General features: G+C 35.7%; 1 protein-coding gene across 8 annotated transcripts; it reads left to right on the top strand.

Moving 5' to 3' along the window:
* Positions 1-725: 725 nt before the first annotated feature.
* Positions 726-25,584, top strand: SPART (spartin). 8 transcript variants are annotated; one of them, XM_026681876.2, is made up of 9 exons: positions 757-907; positions 4,802-5,620; positions 6,627-6,824; positions 7,812-7,916; positions 11,486-11,609; positions 13,705-13,899; positions 22,165-22,323; positions 22,532-22,622; positions 24,355-25,584. In XM_026681876.2, exons 2-9 carry the CDS (start codon positions 4,811-4,813, stop codon positions 24,566-24,568), a joined length of 1,896 nt encoding a protein of 631 aa, XP_026537661.2. In that variant the 5' UTR covers positions 757-907; positions 4,802-4,810; the 3' UTR covers positions 24,569-25,584. The 8 variants fall into 8 exon arrangements, with proteins under 8 accessions (XP_026537662.2, XP_026537661.2, XP_087822494.1 ...); XM_087966368.1 differs by having other exon boundaries at positions 895-980; XM_087966373.1 differs by lacking the exon at positions 757-907 and adding an exon at positions 1,088-1,210.
* The last annotated feature ends 2,092 nt before the right edge of the window (positions 25,585-27,676 follow it).

Genomic DNA, 27,676 nt, shown 5'->3' with positions numbered 1-27,676 from the left:
CGCCTTAACCATTACACCAAACTGGTTCTTATCAGTCCTACCATGCTTTGAAGTACAACCTTTTTGGGCACAAGGGTCTTAGGTTTCAGCCTGGCTCCTATTCTTCATATTTTACACAGTTTTCCATACAGTGGTGGGGGGAAAAAACACAAGGTACGCAGTGGCAGATTAAGCTCACTGGTGCCCTAAGCACTGACAAATCTTGGTGCTCCCCTCCTTTGTACATAACAAGATTTTTTACAAATCTTCATTGGTTTTTTTTCTTCTTCTCAACTTTGTGGCGCCCCCTTTGGGCCTGGTGCCCTAAGCACATGCTTAGTCTGCTTAATGGTTAATACACCACTGAAGGTACACAACTAATTTCAGCCGCAGTCACAGAATCAACAGGTTAGCAGGTAAGAGGGATTCATAGACAACCATGCCCTAGCCCAGGATAGAGTTGGATCTCAATTCCCATAGTTTGCCAGTCAATAAAGGCAGTTAAGCATCCAAAACACCTGGAGGGGATCATATATTACAAAGAGTAAATAGGATACTTTCTTAAAAGTACAATTCCCAGCGTTCCAAAGCGAAAGGAAACCAGGACTCCATTTCTTTTCCGAAAAAAAACTATAACTTTACTCCAACAAAGCGGAAAGAATCACTACATTTTCCAAGAATTACGGTAATTAGAAGGCGAGCAGGCGCGTTTTCGGGAGGAGGGGCGGCAGCGCCCCCTGGTGGCCAAAGGGGACCGAAGCGAACCAGAAGCTTCTGAGGGGAGGAAAGGCCGGTCTGGTGACGGGCGGCTGACGGGAGCTGCTCACGTGACGCCGCCTGGGCCGCGGCACCAACAACTGAAGCAGCCACCCCGAAGAGGCTTTGGAGTGGACAGGTGTTTCTGCGGCAAAGCCCGGGGGAGTTGCGGGTAAGTGAAAAAGGGGAAGGCGCGGGGACGGAGACGGCCAGAGGGAGAAATGAGAGAACGAGCGTTAGCACGGGTGAAAGTTTCATTAGCCACTCGCGACGTCCTCCCGCCCCCACTCCCCCCTTTCGGCTCAGCCGGGATGCGATGTTGCGGTGCTGGAAGTGACTTGTGGATCGCAGACGCGTAGAGGCCCTGCGGTCAGTGCAGGCTTGGCAGCAAGAATACCGTAACTCTCACCGGCTCGTGGTCTGGACTGGACTTGCGGGAGGTTTTGAGTTAGTTCCCTGGCTGGGGACGCGAGTCGTGAGTATTGAATAATTCAAAATAGCGTTGAAGCCTGAAACTTCACTTCCCAGCGTTGAAAGAAGGTTGCGTTGCTTTTTTTAAAAAAAATGATGTATTCAAATAACTATTTTGGACCTTGATCCTCTGAGTGTGTTCAGACGATTTCGTTCAGTGGTGTTTAAGTTCAAACCAGTAACATTTACCGGCTAGTTACCACAGGGTTCAGCAGCACTTATGTCTAGGTGAATTGTGCACAGGATTGAAGGAGTATGGGCTCCTTCAGATTTCAAGTGAAAAACTTTAGGTTATTTGGGGACATACTATATTTCATATTATAGATCTAGCTCTTGTTGAAATTGGGTTAATCATTGGTTAATCATTATTTGTTTAACCTTAGTTGCTCACTAGCGGCCAGAGGATGGACTTAAAATTTATTTAGGGCTTAAATAACCTCTTAAGAGTTGTTCTAGCTTTTACATTGTATAAGTCTCAGAATAAATCAGAACTGGGAGAATTTGCTCATGCCAGCCCTCCCATAAATTGTGGGTAGCAGAACATATTCTATTTAGTATGTGCAGAAATGAGCTGTAGCAATCTAAATTGCCTCTACACAGCAGTAAACTGATAAAATATCTTGCAGAGCTAGTGATGTGAACCCAGAATGGTTCCATCAAGGAACATAAACAAATTGCAATGGCCATATTTATACAGTTTGCTAAACCAGAATAAGTCATGTAGTTTTAGTATGGTCTTTTTGCTAAACCATGATTAGGTTTTGGCCCAGTTATGGTTTCAGGTTTTGCATGAACACAGGCAATTCTGCGCGCAGTATGTAGAAAGATAGCTATTTGGGATTAGTTCGGTAAACTATGGTATATTATCTGCTCTAGATCAAACCATTCTGTCTATTGCCTGTAGATTATCATGGATTAGAATACTGATAGCTGAGACAGAACTTTGTAACTTGAATCAAAAGTTAGTTAAATTATACATAACATCATGACTAGGATATTTTCTTAAGTGAATTACTGATGTTTGCATGTGATACTGAAGAGCAGTCAATTTTGGCTGTATGAATAATTATACTGCCTATTTCCAGGTTTAGTAATTAAACAGCCATGAACCATTTATATAACTGCACTGAGTTTTCATACCATCCAATAACAGAAATTCTCCAGGAGGGATGGGCAAATGAGATATAGTCACGGATGGTGACTGTATTTCACTTGACTGTAAAGGAGATAAGTAAGATCTGTAAGAGTACTGATTCTCAAAATAAGGCTGTAGCCCATAATAAGTAGATTGTGGACTTTCTTCTGAATAAATGTTCAGCTTAAATTAACGTATGGAGATATTGAGGACCATTGTTTTCTCTTTTAAAGCCAAAATGTAAAACATTAAATAATTGTAAAATGAACTGCAGAACTGTGCAAGTTTAATCTACAACTAAGAGGTTTAAATGTTATTGCTCTCCTGGGTGAATGAGGTCAATCTTTCTGCACTTAGAAAAAGTAAGTTATTAGGTGGTGGTGTTTCCTCCATAAAATAAAACATTTTATCACTGGAATTCTATAATTACATCAGTTGTGTCTGTCACGTTATATATACACAATCTTTAGATGATGTCTAAGACTAAAATTTTTGGAGGTATCTAAAACTGACCATATTGAAACCTTATAGTTGGTTTACTTTGATTCAGATGCAGTTAACGAGCACTTCCTTTTCCTTTAATCAGAAGCTAATTTCATATTCATAATGAATGTATTATTGAATTAGGCCTATCCAGAAGCTGGAAATCCAGATGACAGGATGTTGAAGTGTATAATTTTCTATTGACATTGGCAAGGACTGCTGTTAAAAAGTCTGTTAGTTTGGAAGAGTTGCTGAAAAAGCAAACGCTCAGACGTCCTAGTTCATGGGCAAATAAGAAAGTTTTTTTTAATTTCTTTGCTAACTTAGAATCTTGAGAAACCTGGATAATTTCAGGAGGTGGCTTTACTTGAGGGGGGCCTTCATTTCTATCTTCCTTGTGTTGGATCAAAATTACATAATTTTTTTGTAAGTGAGTTAGATATATGCAACATTGGGAAGAAACCAGCATGGTAAAGCTTGTTCCAGGTTCTGTTACTGAAAGTAATGCCATCTTGCAGGACCTTGGAGATGCTCCTGCCCTGTGGAAGAATATTCTTCCTGATGTTTGTGTGGCCCTGAACCTCTGGTATTTTTGGAAAGCCCTGAAGTTCTCCTTTTTTAAAAAGAAAAGTGCCTGGGACAGTGTACTGTTTAGCAACCCATTTGTTGATCTACATTTAATAGTGTTTAATCAGTTGTGTTATTCCCCAACAATAAGATTAGCCCCGGTGGTTAGAGTGCAGTACTGCAGGCTACTTCTGCTGATCACCAGCTGCCAGCAGTTAGGCAGTTAAAATCTCACCAGCTCAAGGTTGACTCTGCCTTCCATCCTTCCAAGGTCGGTAAAATGAGGACCCAAATTGTTGGGAGCAATATGCTGACTCTGTAAACCATTTAGAGAGGGCTGTGAAGCACTGTGAAGTGGTATTTAAGTCTAAGTACTATTGCTATTGCTATTATTTTAGCAATCATTGCTTATTTATTTTATTTATTAAATTGTTTTGTCGCCTATCTTGTTTCAAAGTGACTCTGGGAAGCTTACAGCATTAAAAGCATTAAATACATAATAGATAAATATTTCTAAGGCAATAAAAATGGAAATTACAATAAAAATAGGATTATAATTAGACATAGAATAACAGAGTTGGAAGGGACCTTGGAGGTCATCTAGTCCAACCCCTTGCTTGAGCAGGAGAGCGTATTCCAAATATTAGCCTCTATCTAGGATCGAACTCACCGTTTCCTGATTGTGATGTGAGAGCTCCACAAGATGGGGAGGGAGGAAGCAGGTTGTGTGGGGTGGGGGAAGTGAGATTGCCTTTTAATTCATCAACCACTCCAGTGTGTTGCTTCCCTGTTGGAGCCGCAGGCCACCTGGCAGAGCCAGGTCTTCAGGCCCTTATGGAAGATCAGAAGGGTGGGAGTTGATCCCACCTCAAGGGGTAAGATATTCCAAAGGATAGGTGACATGACAGAGAAGACCTGTCTCCTAAACCCCAAGGATCCAGAATTCCTTGACTGATAGAAATCCATCCATGCTTAATTTCTCTTCTCATTGTTTAAATCCTTATTTATGCTTTGCTTTTGTCTCATTGTTTAAATCCTAATTATTTATGCTTTGCAAGATGCTTAGAGTTACTTTTGAGACTAAGGCAACCTATACATACGTTAAATAAATGATGCTGCAGATCAGGAATACAGACCTAATAGCTCTGCATATGCTGCTGAGTAATGCTCTTGAATCTGTCACCTTTGATCCTGATGGCTCGATTATTAAATTTGAACAATATCTGAAGGACTTCAGACTCTCCAATCTCAAAGACAAGGAAACTATTTAATAAAAATATCAATTGATACCCTTTTATGATGTCATCTAACATAAACGTTCTGTGTGTATAGCTGATTTCACTTTAACATTTGGATTTAATACTTTCCACTGATGTTCAGTGTCGTAACTTAATTTATTCTATGTTTCAGTGTGCAATAATGGATCACGGTCAGGATTCAGCTATGCAAGAAAATGAAAATGCAAGAGCAATTGAAGATGAATACAAGAAAGCTTTTGTGTTTGTTAATAAAGCATTGAATGCAGATGAATTGGGTCAAATAGAAGCAGCAAAGAATTACTATAGGCAGGGGCTTACCCACTTAAGCAAAGGAGTTCGTATTCCATCAGAAGGTCTTGAAGGCACCAAGAGCCATGATATACCTATTAAGCAAATGCAGCAAAAAATGAAAGAAACTTTAGAAAATGTTACTGCTCGTTTGAGACTTCTAGATGAAAATTCCCAAGCAAATATCACTGCCATTAGCTCCAATATAGAGATGCCCAAATTATATCCAACAATTCCATCTAAAGAAAAGCCTGAGAGGCATCTGGTGCCCAGTTCATTGACATCACCCCCTCAAGCACTTTCAAGTCATGGAAATACTGGACCTACAAGCCAAGGGCAAATGGCTGCAGTGAGTCCATCAACTTCAATGCCCAATGAAGCACCTCCTGCTTATACTCCAGAGGCCACTGATGGCCACTATACTGTGTCTTATGGGACAGAGTCTGGGGAATTCTCATCTGTTGGAGATGATTACTATACAAAATGTACTCAGCCACCTCCTGTTGATAATTTTGGAGTAGATGCTGATGAATTAATCCTCATTCCCCATGGCGTGCAGATTTTCTATGTCTCTCCTGATGGACAAGTTAGCGCTCCCTCATATCCTGGATATCTTCGCATTGTAAAGTTTTTGGATACAGATGCTGCAACTGCCCACAATCGTCCTCCTGCTTTCCTTCAGGTAATGCCTTAACTTAGATTATAGTCTTCCCAAGCTATTAGATAGAAAGTCTTGAGGAAGTGCCAGCAGTTTTGGGGAGGCCAAAGTTGTTCTATTTGTGCTTTAGGAAATAAATTGTTTTCAAACTATATTCATTCAATGACTTTTTGGATGTTCCACATAGAGATGTGTTTCCTAAGGTGTTTTTTAAGTAAGGTAAAGGCCAAAGCAAACTTAGTGTGTAGGCTAATAGGCATTCATGAGCCCTATACATGCAACTGAATCTATTACTTATTCTTATGTTGAGGTTTATCTTTATCTTGACTTGCTGTTAAATTGTCATTGATAAATTTCCCCCCTTCTTTATAACCTATGAACTCCCTTCAGCATATATTTTACTTTGAACTTCCATCTTCATCAGGCATTCTAAAGAATGTCAATCCTTCAGAAGCCATGAAAAATATGTTTAGCTAGCTGTAAGTCAAAGCTGAAGTCAGCTTTCCATGTGTATTGAGGAAGTGCTGGAGAGCTACTGTTAAAGCATATGTGTCACCTCAAGGGTTACTTAATATGACTTGATATGAACCAGACCAGACCATGTACTGTATATACATTTCACTCGCTTTAACAAAAACCATTATCATACAATGCTAGCTTTTTGTTAAACCTCTGCTAGAAAAGCCTGGCTTTTAAAGATTCTCTAGTATATGTTAAGACAGTATATCAGTTGCACAGAAGGTTATGTATATAATTAAAGGCTGAAGGCATTATGTGGGGATAATATCTAGGACACTGTGGGGCACAATTATAACTGGTTAAGTTCTTTGGGACCATTTCATACACTGAAAGCTATACATGTATAGTTCTGAAAAAAGCCTTATAAATGTAATTCCTGGTCCCCTTCAACAAAGACCTTCTAAAAAAGGAGCCATGAAAGTATGAGATTCGTTTATTATATTGATTATTTAAATTAAGCAATGTATTTTGTTCATTAAATACTCAATCTATTTGGCTTTCTCTCTTCCAGGTTTGTGACTGGCTATATCCTCTTATGTGCAGCCAGTCTCCAGTTCTCTCATGCAGCTCTGGGGCCTATATGTTCCCTGATATGATGTCACGGGTATCAGGATCCTATGTAGGAGTAGTGTTGTCTTCAGAACTTCCAATCGCTGACCGAGAACTATTTGAAGATCTGTTGAAACAGATGACTGACCTTAGAATACAGGTAGACACTTATTTCATGTAGCCGTTCCACAGAATTTTAATCAGTGCACTGGAATTTCTACTCATAGCATGTGTTGTTGTTAGACAGCATCTCTGTATATTTATGTCAGTTCTATAGCAACCTAGTTGACATGAACAAGACAAAGTGATTTCTAAGAAAATACAGCTGTATTGTGGAAGAGTATTGGTTCTATTCTATAATTTGACATTTTATAACATCTGTTCCATCCTTTTAAAGTCATTGACATTTTATTGATTTTGATTATGGGATTTAATTATGAGTAAGATACCAAAATTATACATTTTGCATAATTACATTATTTAAATTTTCCTCTTCCCTTATCCCAAAAAACCTTCAGGTAGATTCAGGAAGACACTATTACAACAAAAATGATGGGAATAGTTGTCCAGTTGTTTATAATAGAGTAAAGAGTAAACAAAATCTGTTACAGATATTTTAAAAGAACATCCTTTTAAATCAGATATTTTAGTATAAGATTATGAAGATATAATTTATTTAGCCCATTCATAAAATGAAAAGAAAAATTGGAATTGTTAGGATGGTAGAAAATTTAGCTGACGATAATAGAAGAGATAGTCATCTAATATGTATATAAAAGCACATAATTATTGCCACACCTTATTGATTAAAGTGATAATCTTTAAATATGAAACTACATTCTCCTTTGTAGACATTTGGAGATCTATTGTTTAATAGTAAACAATAGTTGGTTTAATTACAGTTTATTTTTTCTTTATTTAACTTTTATTTGCTTATTCACATTGGGTATTCTGGTTCTAAAATCTGAATTTTTATTGATCTCATAGTATAAAAACGAGGTCCTTATTAATGTCTGAATTCACTTGCATGCATCTTATTTAAAAAGGATAATTTTATAAGGGAATTATTTGCTGTTACTGTGAAAGAATGCACAATGGATTCTTTGTGAGCCTTCAAACTGTTGATGTCCTTGATATGGTACTACAGGCTCCAAGATCCCGTGAGGGAGTAGGGTTTCCATCAGGATGCCAAAGGTCTTACAAAGAACTTTTTGAGGATATGTTAAAACAGATATCAGATCTTGGAACAAAGGTAAATTTGAGGACTACGATTTAATGGTGGTGGCAAAGTTTTAAAAATTACCCTTGTTTTGCAATGTGCAATATATTTATTTATTGTAGAATACATAAGTCACCAAAAAGCTTACTTCATGAGCCAATTTTATTGAATCAATAAATATTAGATACATGTAAAAAAATGGGAATTTGGAGAATGATCGTTTGGCAGTCAGTGTATGTTTGTCATGTTTAGGAAAACACATGCTAAAAGATGTCTGAGAGTGAACTGGACAACAATTGAATAGAACAGTTGAATGTTGGAAATAATGAGATGGACCTAAATTGCTAGAAAGAATATAGTAGAGACACTTCAATGAATATAAATCCAAACTATAGCTAACTTCAAACACTGTAATAAAAATTAGATGGAGAGGTGGCACTATTAATGTTGACTGATAAAATATTATATACAATATGTAAACCCAGATATAAAAAGAGTTTTAACCCTGACAGGCTTAGAATAACTTTGTCACTTTGAATGTACACTAATCGGCGTACATTAAAATGAAATTTTGTTTCATACAGCTCTCAAAGGGTCTCCTCCTCTAATAGACACTACATAAACATGACAAAATAAATAAATACAAAATTATGCATATACCCACATATATTATATGACACGGAGAAACAATGATGTATACATGTACATGGCGAGAGAGAATCTGGTAGTCCTGCTAGAAATACTTCAAAACCTCCTCCCAGAGGGGAGCAACAGAAACAGGCCATGAAGTAGGTGTGTGGGGTCTCTGACAATGCTTTGAGCTCTAAGCACATAATGCTTATAAGCAGTATCCTGAATGACAGGCAACGAACTTACTTTAGTCTTCTCAGTTATCCTTACCACTCTCTGAATGGACTTTCTCTCTGAGGCATTGCAGCCACCAAACCCAACAGTGATGCAGTTTGTTAAAATGCTCTCAATCATACCTCTGTAAACAATGGCCAGGACAGAAGGAGAAAGATGTGCTTTCCTCATCCGATGCAGGGAATGCAGACACCGGTTTGCATGCTTCACTAAGGATGACATGTGGACAGACCAGTTCAGATTGTTAGTTATCTGCACCGCCAGATATTTAATACTGTCAAAACACTTCTACAGCTGCATCCTTGATACTGAGTGGAGTATGACCATGCCGGCTCTTTCTAAAATCTATGATGATCTCCTTTGTTTTATTAACATTTAGAACCTGATTACTTTTATTGCACCAGTCCACCAGAGCCTTCACCTCTTCCGTATATGCATCTTCATTGTCGTCCTGGATAAGACCCACCACTGCAGTGTCATCCATATGCTTCACAATATGATTTGTAGCAGATTTGGCACAGTAGTTGTGAGTCATCAAGGTGAACAATAGTAGACTCAAGACATAGCCCTGTGGGGAACCTGTACTCAAGGAGATAGAGTTGGAAATTTTCCTTACAATTTGCAAAAATTGGGACCTATCAATAAGGAAATCCAGTACAATTACATAAAGGATTATTAAAACCTAACAGGCCCAGTTGAGGAATATGAATAAGTCAGTTGTCAAATTCATAGAGAGTTCAAAGTTATAAATCATGTATGGTTTATCATGATACTATGTGACCTGAGGTCATCAGTCCTTTTATTTTTTCAGTGTACAATCTTCTCAGACCTATCAGTGAAGTTTTATGCCTGCTTACTCTTCCATTCTTCACTGTTTAAGAGTGTAGATTAGGAGCCTAATTCACAAATTATGTTATAATTAAATATAGACATTTATTTTTAGCTTAGCATGTTGCGTGAATTTCTTAAACCAGTTTCCTGCAATGATTCATATTTAAAAGCAGCTCCAATTTTTAAAAAAATCATACAGAAAGTGGATTAGCAATTCTTTTTGAAAAGATTCTGGAAAATGTCCATTTTTATATTTTTTAAAATGATGTAAATTTTAGCCATTAACAATTCTGGTCAGATGATTCAATTTTTAAATTATTATCAGATTCAGTATTACATTATTTTTCAGCTGTTATAAATCTTATAAATTCTGAATGACCAACTAATAAAATATGTTTAAAAACAATATACCTTTTCAGCTACACCTTTGTGGCATAAGAAAACACTGATCTGGCTTAATCAATATCTCTTTCGGTTTCACATTAATCATTTAATGAATTTACTGAGAATTAATCATTAATATAGAGTAATTACATTTCATTCCTGTTCCATTTTTAACCAATAAACATATATGCTAACTAATAATGATCCATAATGATATCAATCCAGCATTTATTAAATAGCCATATTCTATGAATGTGCAATTATTTAATGAATGTACAAGATAAATGTTCTATTTAGAATTTGCATTATAAGCATATACTCATTAATATTGAGATATTGATGAGAGATTATACCAAAATAATATAGCATCTTTGGAGATTTAATTGATTATAGCAGTGATAAATGTTCTACATTTTATCTCACCTTCTTAATCTTGAAATTAATTTACCTAGACATTTTTACTATTGATGTCTGATTCTTAATCCAAAACGTACAGTTAGTAACATCTTTGACAAAAGGGCCGTCCAACTATCACATGATTGTATTTGTCCTATTCTTGGCTGTGCCAGTGTGAGAAAAACCCAGAATAAATAGAATGAATGTTTTTATTTTGTTTGTGAGGACAGAACACATAGAAATTCATTCACCCTTCTTGTTCTGGGGGTGGAGTGGGGAAAACCCAGAATATCATCTTTCAATTTTGAGCAGTTGAACAAAGGATTGCAATTTTTAAAGACAAATAAGAGCACTGAATGAAATAGTGAGTTTTTTTCTTGAAGCTGAAAGAATACTTTCTATATAACCTTTCTATTGTACCTAATTAAGTAGAAATAAATGTAAAGCTATTAGTAATCAAATATAAGATATGCTGTTTTAAAGGCTGTCAATTGAAATTAATTAAAACAAAGCTGGAGAGTAGGTGAACCTCCAGATGTTATTGAACTAGAACTTCCAACAATCCTTCCCATTACACATGTTGATTAAAGTGGTTAGATCATGTAGGGTCCATCAGCGCAAAATAGATAGGAAGTAATAAATAATTTAGTAATCATCCAAATCAAGATTTCTAGAGGGAATCTCTTTGTGTAGAATGTCTTTCCCTGAATCTAATGATTATTAGATCTATTGGGATTTAAATTTCCCAAATTTTACTTTATTTTGACTTTATCAGCATTTTAAAACATTTAAGTAAAATTCCTAATCATGATAGCAAGTCCGAGAAACATTATTTTTTAAAAAATATTTAAGCATATTATCAGTGAGAAGGTTATAAAATCTGTAAAGTTTATCAAAGGATAATGCTCAAATTATTAAAGAGGAGAAAGATTTTTAAATATGCAGACCTGTTATGCAATACTTTGTCAAATTCAATAGTATTCTAAAATGTATAATAGTACATATTGCAAAACAGAAAATGTTTTGGTCGCAAAGTAAATTCTCTGTAGGATGTTATGATTTAATATATAAGTGTTTTTCTTTGGTTTTCTGTTTTTATTTTTGTGGATATTAATTTCACATATTAGCATGCTGAAGCCTCAAGTGATGTGATCAACCTTGGTCAAACTGTACGTATTCAACCAGTGCCTGAAGAGAGAGATCGTGAATTACCTGACTGGAGTGAAAAAATAGCTCATGGCATCTTATCAGGTATTCTCAGACTTTGAAGAAAACACTAGTCTTTAGATACTATATGTTGGAAATTTCCAAGAATGGCTAGGTCTTATGGAAGTTATAGTCTGTGCATCTGTAGGTTGAGTAAATCTGCACTAATGCTTAATTTATCTCTTGCTATTATGTCAATTTTATGACTAAAACCATGATAGGTAATAAACAGTTGAGTAAATCCAATTTTTACTAAAACCATGTTATGATCCTGTAAACAGAAATTGCAGTAAAACATAATTTGTGTTCATTATTAGTTACATTAATACAAAGATGGTTTTTTAAAAAATATATTTAAAAACTGAATAGTTGGCTTCCGGTTTCACCCTTCAGTTCCAGAGTGACATCTAGATGGTGCAAATATCTATCATTTGATAATATTTATTTTAATGGATTTGAAAACATAGGTTGCAATTACTTTCTTTAATTGCTTAGAGATTTGGCTGAAGAAAAATTAGTGTGTAGTATGAACGCCTTCCTAAAAATTGACTTGGGCTAATTTTCATTAGTTGAAAGTCAGGTTTGAATTTAACATACTAGTGCGACTCTGAGGCAGAAAAGCAGAGGTTTAGCATAGGTAGTCTTCCCTTAACATCCATTTGTTCAGCAACCACTCAGTTACAACAGTGCTGTAGTAAGGGACTTACAAGCAGTCCTGGTAGTTCTAGCTGTTGCAGCATCGCTGTGGTCACATGAACAAAATTCGGACCCACTTAGATCCACCTGCACATTTATGACCTTTTGGCCACCTGCTGCCAGCTACCTTCACAGCCTGGCCTTACCCACCTTTGTTGCATCACCACTGCTATACTGGTCATGGTCTTCATATTGGTGCAACCAGGACATCTCTTGTGCCCTGCACAGGGCCTTTGTTTGCACACCAGCCAAAGTCTTGTGGACTTATTCCACTAAACAATCTTCCCCAAACCCCAAAAACTTTAACCTTAGACTGTCTACTATTGACCTCACCCCTTTCCTAAGAGGTCTGTAGGGGCGTGCATAAGCGCACCAACGTGCCTACCGTCCCTGTCCTATTGTTTCTCTTATTCTTCTTTTATTTTTCTTATATGTACCCATTTCATGTATTCACAACTATGTATACACTTATACTTATTATCTTGTAAACAATTGGCAAATCAAATAAATAAATAAAATAAATAAATAAATAAATGTGACATTGTGTTTTATAGCTGCAATACTTAGTAATGGAAATTCTGATCCCAATTACTTATGTTAACTGAGAATTATCTGTACTGGTAAGTTCTTGTTTTAAAATCTGATTCTTAAAAATATTTTCAGATAGGCAATGAAAATTCTTTTAAAAGATAACAAGTACAGGTAGGCCTCGATTTACAACAGTTCATTTGGTGACTGTTCAAAGTTACAAGAGCACTGAAAAAAGTGATTTATGACCCTTTTTTACACTTACAACTGTTGCAGTGTTCCCATAGTCATGTGATCAAAATTCGGATGCTTGGCAACTGACTCATATTTATGACGGTTGCAATGTCCTGGGATCACATGATCACCTTTTGTGACCTTCTGACAAGCAAAGCCAATGGGGAAACCACATTCACTTAACAATTGTGTTACTACCGTAACAACTACAGTGATTCACTTAACAACTGTGGCATAAAAGGTCATATAATAGGGCAAAACTCACTTAAATATTTTACTTAGCAACAACATTTTTGGGCTCAGTTGTGATTGTAAATCAAGGACCACCTATAAACCAAAGTAATTTCCTGACCGTTCAGTGACTAAAATTCAAATGGTGATCTGAATCAAGATATTCATTTAGATGTTCAACTCTGTCAGGTGTCTAGGAGACACTGATTCTCCAATTATATACCATGACTTAGAAGTGATCCCATGCCTATTTTCATTTCAGAGAGATTTTTGACTCTCCTTGAGACCATGTGGGGGAAGAGAAGTCGCCTGGCTATATGAATCTCCTAGTATTGCAATTTGAATAAACAATAAAAGCTTTGGTTAGAGTTAACAGGAACAAAATTTTATCCTGAGGACTAATTCTTGATAATATTACTTCGTAAATACTGTTTGATATGTTTTCATAAAGGAGCATCCTGGTTGAGCTGGGGTCTGGTCAAAGGAGCAGAATATACTGGAAAAGCAATCCATAAAGGAGCCTCTAAATTAAGAGAACACATTCACCCAGACGAAAAACCTTTGGAGGTCAACCCAACTGTAGCAAAGGGGCTGCATGTGGCAAGGCAAGCTACAGGAGGAGCAGTCAAAGTCAGTCAGTTCTTGGGTAAGACATGGAAATCCAGTTTCCTTGGGAAAATCCTGAGTTGTTTAGCATGGTTTCTTATGTTTTGTAGTGTCCGATTTTTGTCTTTTTTTAATAAATATTAAGAAAAAACCAAAGAGAGTTGAGAACATTGAAACATAGGTGACTACCATGTGACTATTAATGGAAGCTTTCACTGAGACATTAGAAATTTTAAATCTCATTAATAATTATCTCAAACCATTTTATGCTTTCTTACAAACATATCATTAGGCATATTTTAGCACATGTTAATTCTTCTCAAATGTTGTGATCAATTTGTTTGTATGTTTCTAGCAAAAGCGAAGATAAGAAAGCTTTCTAGCTAAAAGCTAACAGTTTGTTGAGACTTATACTCCATACTATGTGTAATAGGTAGGGCCAGGCCCCTAATTTTTTTTTTTTTTTTATTAAAAGTTTTATTGATTTTAACAACAAATAAAAACACATAAAACATAAAACATAACATAAGAACATCATTATTCTTCATAAATTTACAGACAGTGTATCGGTTGGTTTATCACTCCTTTTTGTGCATCTATTTCATAGTCATCATAATAATTATGTTACATAATAACTCATATTATAAATCAACAATTATATATCCTAATATCCTTATTAAACAATCATTTGACTATAATTTAACTAATTCATGCTTAAGCGAGATAACTATAATTTAGTTAATTTATAACAAATCGTAAAATCATACCAAATCTATCTTAATATAATATTCTAAAAATATTATCAAAACCAAAATATATATATATTCTATTATTATATTGTTTTATCTAACCATTGATAAAAAAGATCCCAAACTTCATAAAATTGTTTATCTTCTTGTTCTCTAATTTCAAATGTCAATCTACTCATTTTAGCACATTCCAGTATTTTCTTAATAATTTCTTCCTCTAATGGTATTTTCTCACTCTTCCAATTTCTAGCAAATACAATCCTAGCCGCTGTTAACACATTTACAATCAAATACTTTAAGTTTTTATTAAATGTATCAGGTAAGATTCCCAATAGAAAAATCTCTGGTTTCAAATCTATATGTTTTTGTCATTTCTTCCAACCATATGCGAATTCTAGTCCAGTATTTCCTGGCCTCCTCACAAGTCCACCACATATGGTAATATGAGCCAGGGATCTGATGACATTTCCAACACTTTTCGGATTTATTCTTGAACATTCTTGCTATTCTTGTCGGGGGGAAATGCCACCTGTAAAACATCTTATACAAATTTTCTTTATATGCTACTGACATTGTCATTTTATAATTTTGAGACCACAATTTTTGCCATTTTTCTAAATCAATCCCATATCCAAAGTTCTTCCCCCAAACAATCATTGTTTCTTTGACTTGTTCTTCCTCCAATTTAATTTCCAACAAATAACTATATAGTTTTTAATCACTTTTTCATCAGCACCTGTCAAAATCCCATCTAAATCAGTCAATTTATCATAAAATCCTTCTGTTTTAGAATCTTTAAGATACCTTGAGTGTATTTGCGCATATGAAAACCAATTCATCTTTATATCTTGTTCTTCTAGCTTTTGCATCGTTTTAAGTTCACCCTTTTCATCCAGTATTTCCCCATATCTAACTGTTTGTTCCTTCTTATAAATTATGGGATAGGAAAAGGCTTCAATAGTTGATAACCAAACTGGAATTTTCAAATAACATTGTTTCTTAATTTTCTCCCAATTCAACCATAACGATTCCCGTATATAGTGCCTTCTGAAATAACCCTGCGATTTAGTTCCCTTATACCATAAAAAAGCATGCCAACCCAATAATAAATCATGTCCTTCCAATGCCAGTAATCTAGACTTTCTTAACGTTATCCATTCTTTAACCCACATTAAATTTGCAGCTTGATAATACAACTCCCAATTAGGAAGGCCAAATCCTCCTCTAATTCTAGCATCCTGTAAAAGTTTTAGTTTTATCCTCGCTTTCTTACCTTGCCATATATACTTCAACACCATTTTATTTAATTCATCAAAATAGTCTTTACCAAGCCTAATTGGTATTGTTTGAAACAAATATAAAATTCTGGGTAAAATATTCATTTTAATTGTTGAGATTCTACCTATCAAAGATAATTGTAGATTTTCCCATTTTTTCAAGTCAGATGCTATCTGCTGTTTAAGTTTAATATAATTATTCTCTTTCAGTGTAGTACATCTTGACGTCAAAATTATCCCCAAGTATTTAACTTTATTCGTAACTTGAATTTTCAATAAGTCTGCCAACTCTTCTCTTTGTCTTAATAACATATTTTTGTCAGAATCTTTGTTTTGTCTTTATTTATTTTCAAGCCAGCCATCTCACCATACGTCTCTATCTTTTCCAGTAGTTTTAAAGCTGTCTCTAGAGGGTCTTCCAGAATAAAGACCAAATCGTCCATAAAGGCTTGCAATTTAAATTCCTCCTTTTTAACTTTCATTCCTTTTATATTTGTATCCTCTCTAATATTTCTATTTAATACTTCCAAAGTCAATACAAATAACAAAGGGATAGTGGACATCCTTGTCTTGTGCCTTTTTAATATTAATAGAGTCTGTAAATTCTCCATCTATCATCACTTTTGCTGTTTGCTTATAATATATAGCTTCTATTGCTTGAATAAATTTTCTAGCAAAACCCATCTGTTCCAATAATAATAACATAAATCTCCAATTCACGTTATCAAATGCCTTTTGAGCATCTAAAAATATCAAAGCCATTTGCTTTTCAGGGTGTGCCTCATAATATTCCAAAGTGTCCAAAATTACTCTCATGTTGTCTTTAATTTGTCTCTTTGGTAGAAATCCATTCTGATCAGAATGAATAAAATTATTTAAGTATTTTTTAAGCCTTTCTGCCAAAATTGAAGCAAATATTTTATAATCTGCATTCAATAAAGAAATAGGTCTATAATTCTTAATTTGTGATGGGTCAGTCCCTTCTTTTGGAATAAGCGTAATATAAGCTTCTGACCATGTTTTAGGTATTTTCTTATTTATCATAACTTCATTCATAATTTCTAACATTGAAATGCTCAATGATTCTTGTAATGTTTTATAAAATTCTGCCGGGAAACCATCTGGTCCTGGTGCTTTCCCGTTATTCTGTCTATTAAGTGCTTCAGTTAATTCCATCATTGTTATAGGATTTTCCAACATTTTCCCAGTTTCATCAGATATCTTGGGTAGGTTGGCATTTTGTAAATACTGTTTAATTTTCCCCTCATCAAAATCCTCCTGCTTATATAATTGCGCATAAAAATCTTGAATAATTCTCTTTTTCTCCTTATTACCATGACAGACTAGACCCTGTTCATCCATTAACTGTGGTATTCTCCTTGATTCTTTCTCTTTTCTCAGTTTGTATGCTAACCATCTACCTGGCCTGTTTGCATCCTCAAAATAGTTCTGTTTAGCACTTCTAATTTTTTGCGCCAATTCTTCTTTCTCTGTTTGATCCATTTTATGTTTAATTATATCCATTTTAAATTTAATATCTTTTTTCTGTGGCATTCTCTGTAATTCTTTTTCCAATTTTTATAATCATCTTCTAAAGTTTTAATCATTTGCCTCTTTCTAATATTTTTTCTTTGTGTATTCCATTATCAATCCTCTTGCATATGCCTTCATTGTGTCCCAAACATTCTGTATTGAAGTATCTTCTTTTCTGTTTTCATTAAAGAAGAAGGCCAGTTCTTTTTCCATCCACTGTGTAAAATCTTTTTCCTTTAAAATAGTATTATTTAATGTCCATCTAGATCTTCTTTTTTGTCCTTTCCATTTAATTGTCATTGGGTTATGATCTGCCCATGTACTTGTTTCAATATTTATTTCTTGAATATTAGATAATAATTCTGTTGACGTCCACATCATATCTATTCTGGACCATGATGAATGTCTATTCGAGTAGAAAGTATATTGTTGAGTTTTAGTATTTCTTTCTCTCCATATATCTTTTAGATTTAGTTCCTCTATCATTTCAAAAAAGGATTTAGGGAGGATCTTCCTATTTTGTCGTGTTATTTTTGCTGTGTAGTCCAATTCATTGTCTACAATTCCATTAAAATCTCCCATTATAAATATATTAGCGTAGTCCAATTCAATTATTTTCATATGTAATTTTTTATAGAATCTTTTTTGTTTATCATTCGGAGCATAGATTGCAACCAAAAGTATCTTTGTATTGTTATCCACTATTTCAACCATTAGTACTCTTCCATCTTCATCAGTATAAATCAATTTTGCTGAAATGGTTTCTTTAATATACAATACCACTCCTCTTTTCTTACACTGGGCCAAAGAAGTAAAAATTTTCCCTATTTTTGGTCTCACCAATAATTGTTGATGTTTTTTAATGTGTACTTCTTGTAAGCAAATTATATCAAATTTTAATTTCTCTATTTTATGAAAAGTTTTCCTTCTTTTAGTAACTGAATTCAGTCCATTTATATTCAAAGAAATCAATTTTTTTTCCTCCATAGTTATGATTTATATTTAGGTCTAACGGCTCTCGTTGATCTTACTTCACGTTGTTCTTTAGTCTCCACTTGTCCACCTACTGCACCTTCTTCTTTTCCCATCTCTATTTGGTCCTCTTGAAATTCAGTTAAGGTAGTCTCTTCTTCTAACTCTGTTTCTCTTCTTTTAAAAAATTCCTTATAAAACGATTCTGCTTCATCAATTGAGCCAATTCTGTATCTCTGTTCTTTCCATGTAACCATTAATCCTTCTGGAATCAACCATCTGTAATTCACCTCCTTTTCCAATAATACTTTAGTCAGGAAACGATATTCTCTCCTCATCTCTCTAATTTTTCTGGGTACTTGTTTTAAAACCCCAATCTCTTTATCTCCATATTTCAATGTCTTCTCTCTTGCCGCTTGTAATATCTGTGTTCTGATAGATTTTTTAGTAAATCTAACATGAACTTCTCTTGGTAACTTATTCCTCGATGCATATCTTGTAAAAACTCGGTATATCTCATCTATTCCATCCATCATTTTTTCCTCTGTTATTTCCAAAGCTCCAGCCAAGATTTCTATCATTACTGCAGCAAGATCTTGTCCTTTTTCTTTCTCTATATTTTGAAATCTGAGGTAATATTCTGATCTATCCATCTCCCACTTCACCATCTCATTCTTGTTTTGTTCAAGTGTTGTCACTCTGTCGTCAATATTTCCAATTTTCTCATCTCTTTGATTATCTTTCTCTTCTAATTTTTGCAATTTCTCATCTCTTTGATTGTCTTTCTCTTCCATTTTTTGCAGTCTCTCATCATACTTCGCCATCATCTGTTGGATGTTTTCAATTTTTTGTTCAATACTCCCCATCCTTTGTTCAATACTCATTTTAAGTTCTTGAATTCCTTGCATAACCGTCGTTAGATCCGTTTGTCCTTTATCTTGCTTCGCCATTGTTGAAAGTCGTCCTCCAGTTGATGGGGAGGCAGGAGCAGAAGTTGATGCGCCAGAAGGTAGAACTTTCTTACTCATTTGAATAACTCAGAATCTTCCCACTCTTTTAATCCAGTTGGCAGTGTAACAATTATAATCCAATTAGGGAAAGGAAAAACGTAAAAAAGAAAAATCAGTAAAAAAAAAACAAAAAACCCAAAATTTAAAAAAGGAAAAAAGTTTCAAGGAAAAAAGAAAAATTTCTTTCTTCAGGTTCTTCTAGACCTTAATCCTCAGTTGCAATAGTCAAAAGGAGAATAAAACCCAATAATATTAAAAAAATAACAATAATAATAAAAGGAAAAGAAAAGAAAAATTCTTCAGGTTCTTCACACCTTAATCCAATTGCGAAATCTCAAGAAAAAAAAACATGGCCACAAAAAAAGAGTATATACATACAAAGGTAAAAAAAAGCAAAAGTCCCCCAAAAGAAAAGAAAAAGGAAAAAGAAACAATATTCTGAGGCTTTCCCTTTAGAGAAAAAAAAAATGAAAAATAATAATAATAGTAATAAGCAAAAGTGTACAAATATTACAAAATACTATAGGGTTAAGGAGAAGGGATAAAAGCTAACAACAAGTAAAGCAAAAATCACACTGCATTTTATTTAAACATCCAAGGCTCTTATTATGGCTTCTCCACAAGTTTCAAAGCCAAGCTTCAAACATTCAGTTGATTGTAGAAATCCCAAAGAGACACCTGTGAAAACATTCTCCAGAGTTCCTCTCTCTATCTTATCAACTCAGTGTCCTTGGGAGAGAGTTTCTCACAGTTCTCTCAACTTCAAGTAAAGTATTTTCAAGCCTCTAGTTGGCAGTGTTGCAGAGTTACAAAGTTTCTCAACTCCACTCCCCTTCTTCCTCCCCCAAAAAAACCAATAGAAAAAGAAAATATGTATATATATATGTGTATATTTAAAAAAAGAAAAAATTACTAAAGGAAGCCTCTATTAAAAATATAAACAGTCAAAAAGGAAAGGTAATTATAGAAAAAAAAAAAAAAAACCAGTCTGGTTACAATTACTAATCACAATAGAAGTTCGCTAGAAAAAAAAAGTAAAAAGCCAAGCCTCATTTTGACATCTCCTAAAAAATCGCCACTAAGTCCATCTTATCAAATTCTGTCAAAAATCTTACAGATTCCTTCTTCTTCTAGGGTGTCCTTATCCCAAATAAAAAAAATAAATCTCACCAGCCGATACACTTTCTCTTTCTTTCTTCTCTTCCTTTCGGAGCTGTCCCTGCTTCAGCAGCTTAATGGCTGCCTCTCCGCCGATGGTAAAGGGGCTTCTTCTGGATCCACCAGGGACTTGCGATGTCCCTGTGATCAACAGAACGCGCCCCTTACTATCACCGTCTCTACGGGACGGTTTAGATCCATTGGGACCGACCAGGGGCGAAGATATCAGCTGTAACTTCGGAGCCCTGAAATTACAGCTGTAACGCGGCGACGTGACTCCGCCTTCTCGCCAGGCCCCTAATTTTGAGCAGGATGTTCTTTGAGTCCGAAAAAAAGCTTGAGTACTGGTAATTTGCCCTTTAATCCATAAACCAGACATGTCCTACCCAGTCTGGAGGGTTTTATAGGCTCAAAAGAAATTTTGATGGTTCACTTTTGTACACTTGCTTTATAGCTTACGGAAGTGTATATACATGATCAATTGTGACTTTTAACCAAACATGATTAAACATCATAGTTTAATATGATGGGGAAAACCATCTATTTATATAGTAAAATCTTGCCATCAATTTTAAGTAATTTGCTCTATTGACAAAAGCACTAAACTTCAGTATGCTGTCAGAATTCCAGCAATCGCTCTAATTAAATCATGATTCTCGAGCCAAACTTCAGAAAACTTCAAAGGATTCATTAGAGGCGACATACTGGCACTGCCCTGTATGAAGCCAATTCTGGCATACGTAATTTACTGTCATCTGTGATCCTGTTTCCCCCCTCCCCCTGGGTGTCTCATAAACCAGATTCTCCAATTGAGCATGTTCACAGGCTGGGTGTTGTCATTCACATTCTCCAATTAAATATATTCGCAGGGAAAAACTCTGGTATTTTAGTTACAACCTTTTAAAGATAAGAGTTGGAATGTACTTTCGCTTTCCCCACTTTTTATGGCAACTACTAAACAGGCATAGGAATGTTTTATGAGTTGACACATAGCTTCTAGTAATTATGATTTTTCATCTAAGAAAACTTACACTCAATTTGTTATAGTCCAAATTATGTTGACTAACATGCCTTTGCCTGGTGTTCTTCAGATGTACTGAGCTTCAACTCCTATAATTCATAATCAGTGCACGTCTTGGTAGAAGTTGAAGTCATCTATTTTATAAGTAACTCTGAGTTCAGAGTTATTTGAACTCTGAGTTCAAATAATTCAGTCTTTGACTGTGACTTGGTCTTGTCATCAACTACTACATGAACAAATATGATCTCCGTTAGGTAATGAAACTAGATAAGCTGCAATGGTTTTAAATCAAACTGTCTAATATGCTGCTAGATATTTAAAATATTTATACTCCATTTTTCTACTTAAAATGCCTTTTCAAGATAGATGGTATCCCTTTCAGAAGCCTAAGTTATCTGAGTTGTATTATGAATCAAAGGCAATAAATATCTGTCAAAATATTACCATTTCTATTGCTGCTTCTGACGAATAAAATCATTGGAAATGTCAGGCAAAATGTGTTTATAAGGCTTGATTGAACAGAGTACAGAATGGACCAAGTATCTTATAAAAAAATGTCAACTTCAATAATGCTTTCTGTTTTAGTTGAAGGTGTTTGTTCTGTGGCAAGTTGTGTTGGCAGAGAGTTAGCCCCTCATGTGAAGAAACACGGAAGTAAACTGGTTCCAGAATCCCTTAAGAAAGATAAAGATGGAAAATCAACTTTGGATGGTGCTCTAGTTGTAGCAGCAAGCGGAGTTCAAGGTAACTAAATTAACTTAGCCATCTGTCAATGCATTTTAATTTAATTGTTTTGATTTATACACACACACACACACACACACATATTTGTATATACATACACATATACATACTGTAAATACATACATACATACATACATACAAACAAACAAACAAACAAACAAACAATATATATATATTAGTTATCTCCTGGTTCTAATTATTCTTGCAGGGTTTTCAACAATATGGCAGGGTTTGGAATGTGCTGCAAAATGCATTGCTAAAAACGTATCTACAGAGACAGTTCAGACAGTAAAGTACAAGTAAGTGTTTTCCTCTTCTGCATAAATAATAACTGAGCTGAGTGTTAGGGAATAACAATTGCATAAAAGTACTTTGTGTCACTTGCTTAATTGCACATTATTGTGATAGAAATATTTTCTCAATTATATAGAAATATGGAATAAGTAAAAAAGGCTTTGTTGCTGAAGAATCTGTCCCCAAATATTTTTCTCCTCTGCAATGCCAGAAGTAACATGGACTGAAATAATCCTTTAACAGAACCTTTCTACATAATATGTTGTAGAGCAGCAGCCTTCAACCTTCTTGGCACTGGGGACCAATTTCGTGGAAGACTATTTTTCCACAGGCTGGAGTCGGGGTGGTTTGTTGGTTTTGCTTGCTCGCCTGCTAGAGTTAGGCTGGATTCCCAATGACTAGAGGGACACATTCCTATCATTTTCTTAGCAACAATTCAGCAATGCAAATAGTTGCATTGCCTTCTGGGATGTATTTTGAACCTTGCAGTCTAACTTAACAGCCAAGATCTCCCACTCAAACACAAGCCTGTTGTGACTTGTCTCATTTTTTAAATTGGGCAAGATCAGTCATGTGCCTCCACTGGCTTTAATGACAAACATCCAATACAACTGCAATGACATGAAAATGGCAAAGTATTTTTAGGCTTACAGCGTGTACGCTGTCATGCTGTACCCCAAAAAAGATATGCATGTAGGTTAGTCACCTGGTTGGCCCTGCAGCATGTTTCATCCCTCCCTCCCCCCCCTCCCAGCCTCATGGACACCTATAATCTCACGCTGGTGTCTTTCACGTGCAGTTAAATTCAATGTTGGTAATACTCCACCAGCTTTAAAATTGCATCATTTCACAGGCATCAAATTGGAAAGGGTTATTGTTACTCTTTGGGTATATTAATTGATTTAGTTTATTAGCTCACTGGGAAAGTATATCTGATAGATTGTGTGTGGCAAATTCTGTGAGGTATTCTCAGTTTCTCAGTACAGTAGGTCTTGATTTGTACATTTAATCCTATGAAATGATCACATTGTTTGAATTTGCATTATTTTAAATGATATTTCTATGGAAAATAGGGTAATAGGTTCCAGCATGACCAACCAAGAAATGAAAATGCTTACATAAAATGTTTATGTTTATCATGAAATATAACAGTTAAAGATTAAAAGAATATACGTACTTCTTAAATTTATCTTTAACAAAGTCACAAGAGTAATCATATTTATAAAAAAATAAAAGCCATCATGTTTATCTTCTAAATAGATCTCATACAATTTTAAAATAAATCAAGTGAACAAAAGATAAACCTATATCCGAAATAGGTTATTGCCTACATTTTGTTGTACAAGTAGTCCTTAATTTACAATCACAATTGGGACAGGACTTTCAATGTGACCATAAAGCAAATGTCACATGACGGGATCACTTAGTGACTGCAATCCTGTCATCCCTGTTGCCATTATTAGCAGAATCGTGGTTTGTTAAGTACCCATCCCAAAATTAAGCCATTCCAGGATTGATCCCTACCAGCCCTGAGTCTTAGTAAGGTCGGGTTTTTTTCCAACCTCCCCCACCTGCCTATCTCTCCCCTCCCCCCCTCCCCCCCCCACCATTTCTGCCATTTGGCTGCCATGCATCCTGCTTTGTGGGGTAGCAAGCAACTCCACATGGGAATATGTATAAAACAGCTTTCCTTAATTGTACTGAGCTAAAAATTAAGTCTTACATTTTCCTTCTTAGGTATGGGAACGATGCTGGCCAAGCTACAAATAACGCTGTGAGTTCTGCCATCAATGTTGGTGTAACAGCTTTTAATATTGACCATATTGGAATCAAAGCTATGGTCAAGAAAACTGCAAAGGAAACAGGCCACGCAGTCCTGGATGATTATAAGATTACTGAAAAAGATGAAAATAAAGCTGTACAAAAGAGAGAAAAAAAGGATGAACACTAAATCTGTGCAACTGAATTGTCAAAAGCCTTAATATATATTTAAATGAAATGAATTAACAGATTTGATATTTTTATAATCTTAAACATCTGGACTTAATTTATCAAACTTGAAGATTAACCTTTTCTAAAAATTATTTCTCTTCCCATAATTCCAGTATTGCAGCCTCTTTCAACCCAGCACTTTCCATATCAACTTCTAGCTAACATGGTACTTTAGCATATTTGGAGAGAGCATCAGGTTGCAGAAGGCAATTTAAATGAAAACTAAATTTGCAATAGCATTTAACTTGCACAAGAAAACACGGCTGCTTTTTAAGTTGTAAAGTGGAGTATTAGAACTTAGTTCAATATGTACTATTTTAACAACTTAATTTTTTGCCTGAATTTATTCAACAGTTACTGCAACCCTACCTGATTTGATTAGGTAGCGTATATATTTGAAATGTTTTACATAAACAACTGATTAAGCTAGCAAATTCTTGATAAGCTATCAAAAATAGTTCCAATTCTAGAGAAACCAAAGATTGATATTGTCACTATTAATGTTATTAATTCAATTTAGTTTAGATTAAACCAGCTTTATAAAATCTTAGTTTTAATTGGAATAGACGGCAAAATTATTAACTATTTTTGTTGGCAAAAATATGATGTTGAATTCTATGAAAAAAGATTTCTGCTCAAAAAAGTAAGGGTCCATTTATGGATGAAAAAAAGCTTTATACTCAATTGTAAAATCATTATAAATTATTGAGAGGTCTGTTTTATTCAGAAGTATATCTTGTTGCCTTGAAAGAGAATGAAATTCATTTTCTGTTAGACATTTACATTTCCTTCTCTTTAATATGAAAAGGCAGTTGCTATTGATATAGAATTTCCAACTTTTAGAGGTTACTTCAGATTTTGATATGGAATTTAATAGTGGTGGTCAAATGTATTGCAAAAAGATGGCACGTTCATTGGTTAAGGAGCTAAACACTTGAAATGACTTATGAATTTAAAATAAACTTAAGATACATATTTTGGCTATCTTTGTTTTTATTTAAATCCATCCACTCCTCTTTAGTGACCAAGTTCCATTTATATTATTAAACAAAATGGCGAACATATGACTGAAAAGACACTGTAAAGACCACTGGTGGCTGCCATTTCATTCAGTTAAATTTCTCTTGTTCAGTTATGTCAACATTATCACTCTGGAATGTGTTGTCAAGTACATAAAATTTGGTTAGAAATGCACAAATTGATCAAAAGTATTTTTACTTACACTGCTCAAAAAAATAAAGGGAACACAAAAATAAGACATCCTAAATCTGAATGAATGAAATATTCTCATTAAATACTCTGTTCATTACATAGTTGAATGTGCTGACAACAAAATCACACAAAAATTATCAATGGAAATCAAATTTAGCAACCCATGGAGGTCTGGATTTGGAGTTACACTCAAAATTAGAGTGGAAAAAAAAACTACAGGCTGATCCAACTTTGATGTAATGTCCTTAAAACAAGTCAAAATGAGGCCCAGTAGTGTGTGTGGCCTCCACGTGCCTGTATGACCTCCCTACAACGCCTGGGCATGCTCCTGATGAGGTGGCGGATGGTGTCCTGAGGGATCTCCTCCCACACCTGGACTAATGCATCCCCCAACTCCTGGACAGTCTGTGGTGCAACGTGGCATTGGTGGATGGAGCGAGACACGATGTCCCAGATGTGCTCAATTGGATTCAGGTCTGGGGAACGGGCGGGCCAGTCCATAGCATCAATGCCTTTGACTTGCAGGAACTGTTGACACACTCCAGCCACATGAGGTCTAGCATTGTCGTGCATTAGGAGGAACCCAGGGCCAACCGCACCAGCATATGGTCTCACAAGGGGTCTGAGGATCTCATCTTGGTACCTAATGGCAGTCAGGCTACCTCTGGCGAACACATGGAGGGCTGTGCGGCCCCCTAAAGAAATGCCACCCCACACCATTACTGACCCACTGCCAAACCGCTCATGCTGGAGGATGTTGCAGGCAGCAGAATGTTCTCCACAACGTCTCCAGACCCTGTCACGTCTGTCACATGGGCTCAGTGTGAACCTGCTTTCATCTGTGAAGAGCACAGGGCACCAGTGGCGAATTTGCCAATCTTGGTGTTCTCTGGCAAATGCCAAACATCCTGCACGGTGTTGGGCTGTAAGCACAACCCCCACCTGTGGACGTGGGGCCCTCATACCACCCTCATGGAGTATATTTCTGACGGTTTGAGCAGCCACATGCACATTTGTGGCCCGCTGGAGGTCATTTTGCAGGACTCTGGCGGTGCTCCTCCTGTTCCTCCTTGCACAAAGGTGGAGGTAGTGGTCCTGATGCTGGGTTGTTGTCCTCCTAAGGCCTCCTTGTCTCCTGATGTACTGACCTGTCTCTTGGTAGCGCCTCTATGCTCTGGACACTACGCTGACAGACACAGCAAACCTTCTTGCCACAGCTCGCATTGATGTGCCATCCTGGATGAGCTGCACTACCTGAGCCACTTGAGTGGGTTGTATACTCCGTCTCATGCTACCACTAGAGTGAAAGCACCGCCAGCATTCAAAAGTGACCAAACCAGCAGCCAGAAATCATAGGACCTGAGAAGTGGTCTGTGGTCACCACCTGCAGAACCACTCCTTTATTGGGGATGTCTTGCTAACTGCCTATGCTTTCCACCTGTTGTCTATTTGCACAACAGCATGTGAAATAGATTGTCAATCAGCGTTGCTACCTAAGTGGACAGTTTGATTTCACAGAAGTGTGATTGACTTGAAGTTACATTGTGTTGTTTAAGTGTTCCCTTTATTTTTTTGAGCAGTGTACCTGTTAGCATTGCATTTGCAAGTGATCACTCATGTTTTAAGACTGCTGGTCACTGTGGTCCCTAAATGAAGAATGTAGTATAGACAAATCAGTGATTATAAGTTAAGAGGCAATATGATCCATGTTAAGTTGCAGGTTTAAAAAAAATGGAGCAAAAGCAATGAACATGTGCAAAACAGAAATAATCTTTGGATATTCAATTTGAAAAACTTCTTGTGTCAAATAGGATCTTTAGTAGTGATTCTACATTTAGCATTTGATAAAAATAAG

Source organism: Notechis scutatus, chromosome 5 (genome assembly GCF_049901735.1).
Source record: "Notechis scutatus isolate UNSWTSFEM ecotype Mainland chromosome 5, rNotScu1.2, whole genome shotgun sequence".
NCBI classification, from domain to species: domain Eukaryota; kingdom Metazoa; phylum Chordata; class Lepidosauria; order Squamata; family Elapidae; genus Notechis; species Notechis scutatus.
The sequence above is the reverse complement of the archived record's forward strand: the minus strand, read 5'-3'. Positions and strand labels throughout refer to the sequence as shown.

Excerpts from the sequence above, each read along its gene's own strand:
- SPART (XM_087966368.1), top strand. The coding sequence starts at position 957 with ATGAGAGAACGAGCGTTAGCACGG. Across the intron at positions 11,610-13,704 it reads AGCTCATGGCATCTTATCAG|GAGCATCCTGGTTGAGCTGG; the intron begins GTATTCTCAGAC and ends GTTTTCATAAAG. Across the intron at positions 22,324-22,531 it reads AGCAGCAAGCGGAGTTCAAG|GGTTTTCAACAATATGGCAG; the intron begins GTAACTAAATTA and ends TTATTCTTGCAG.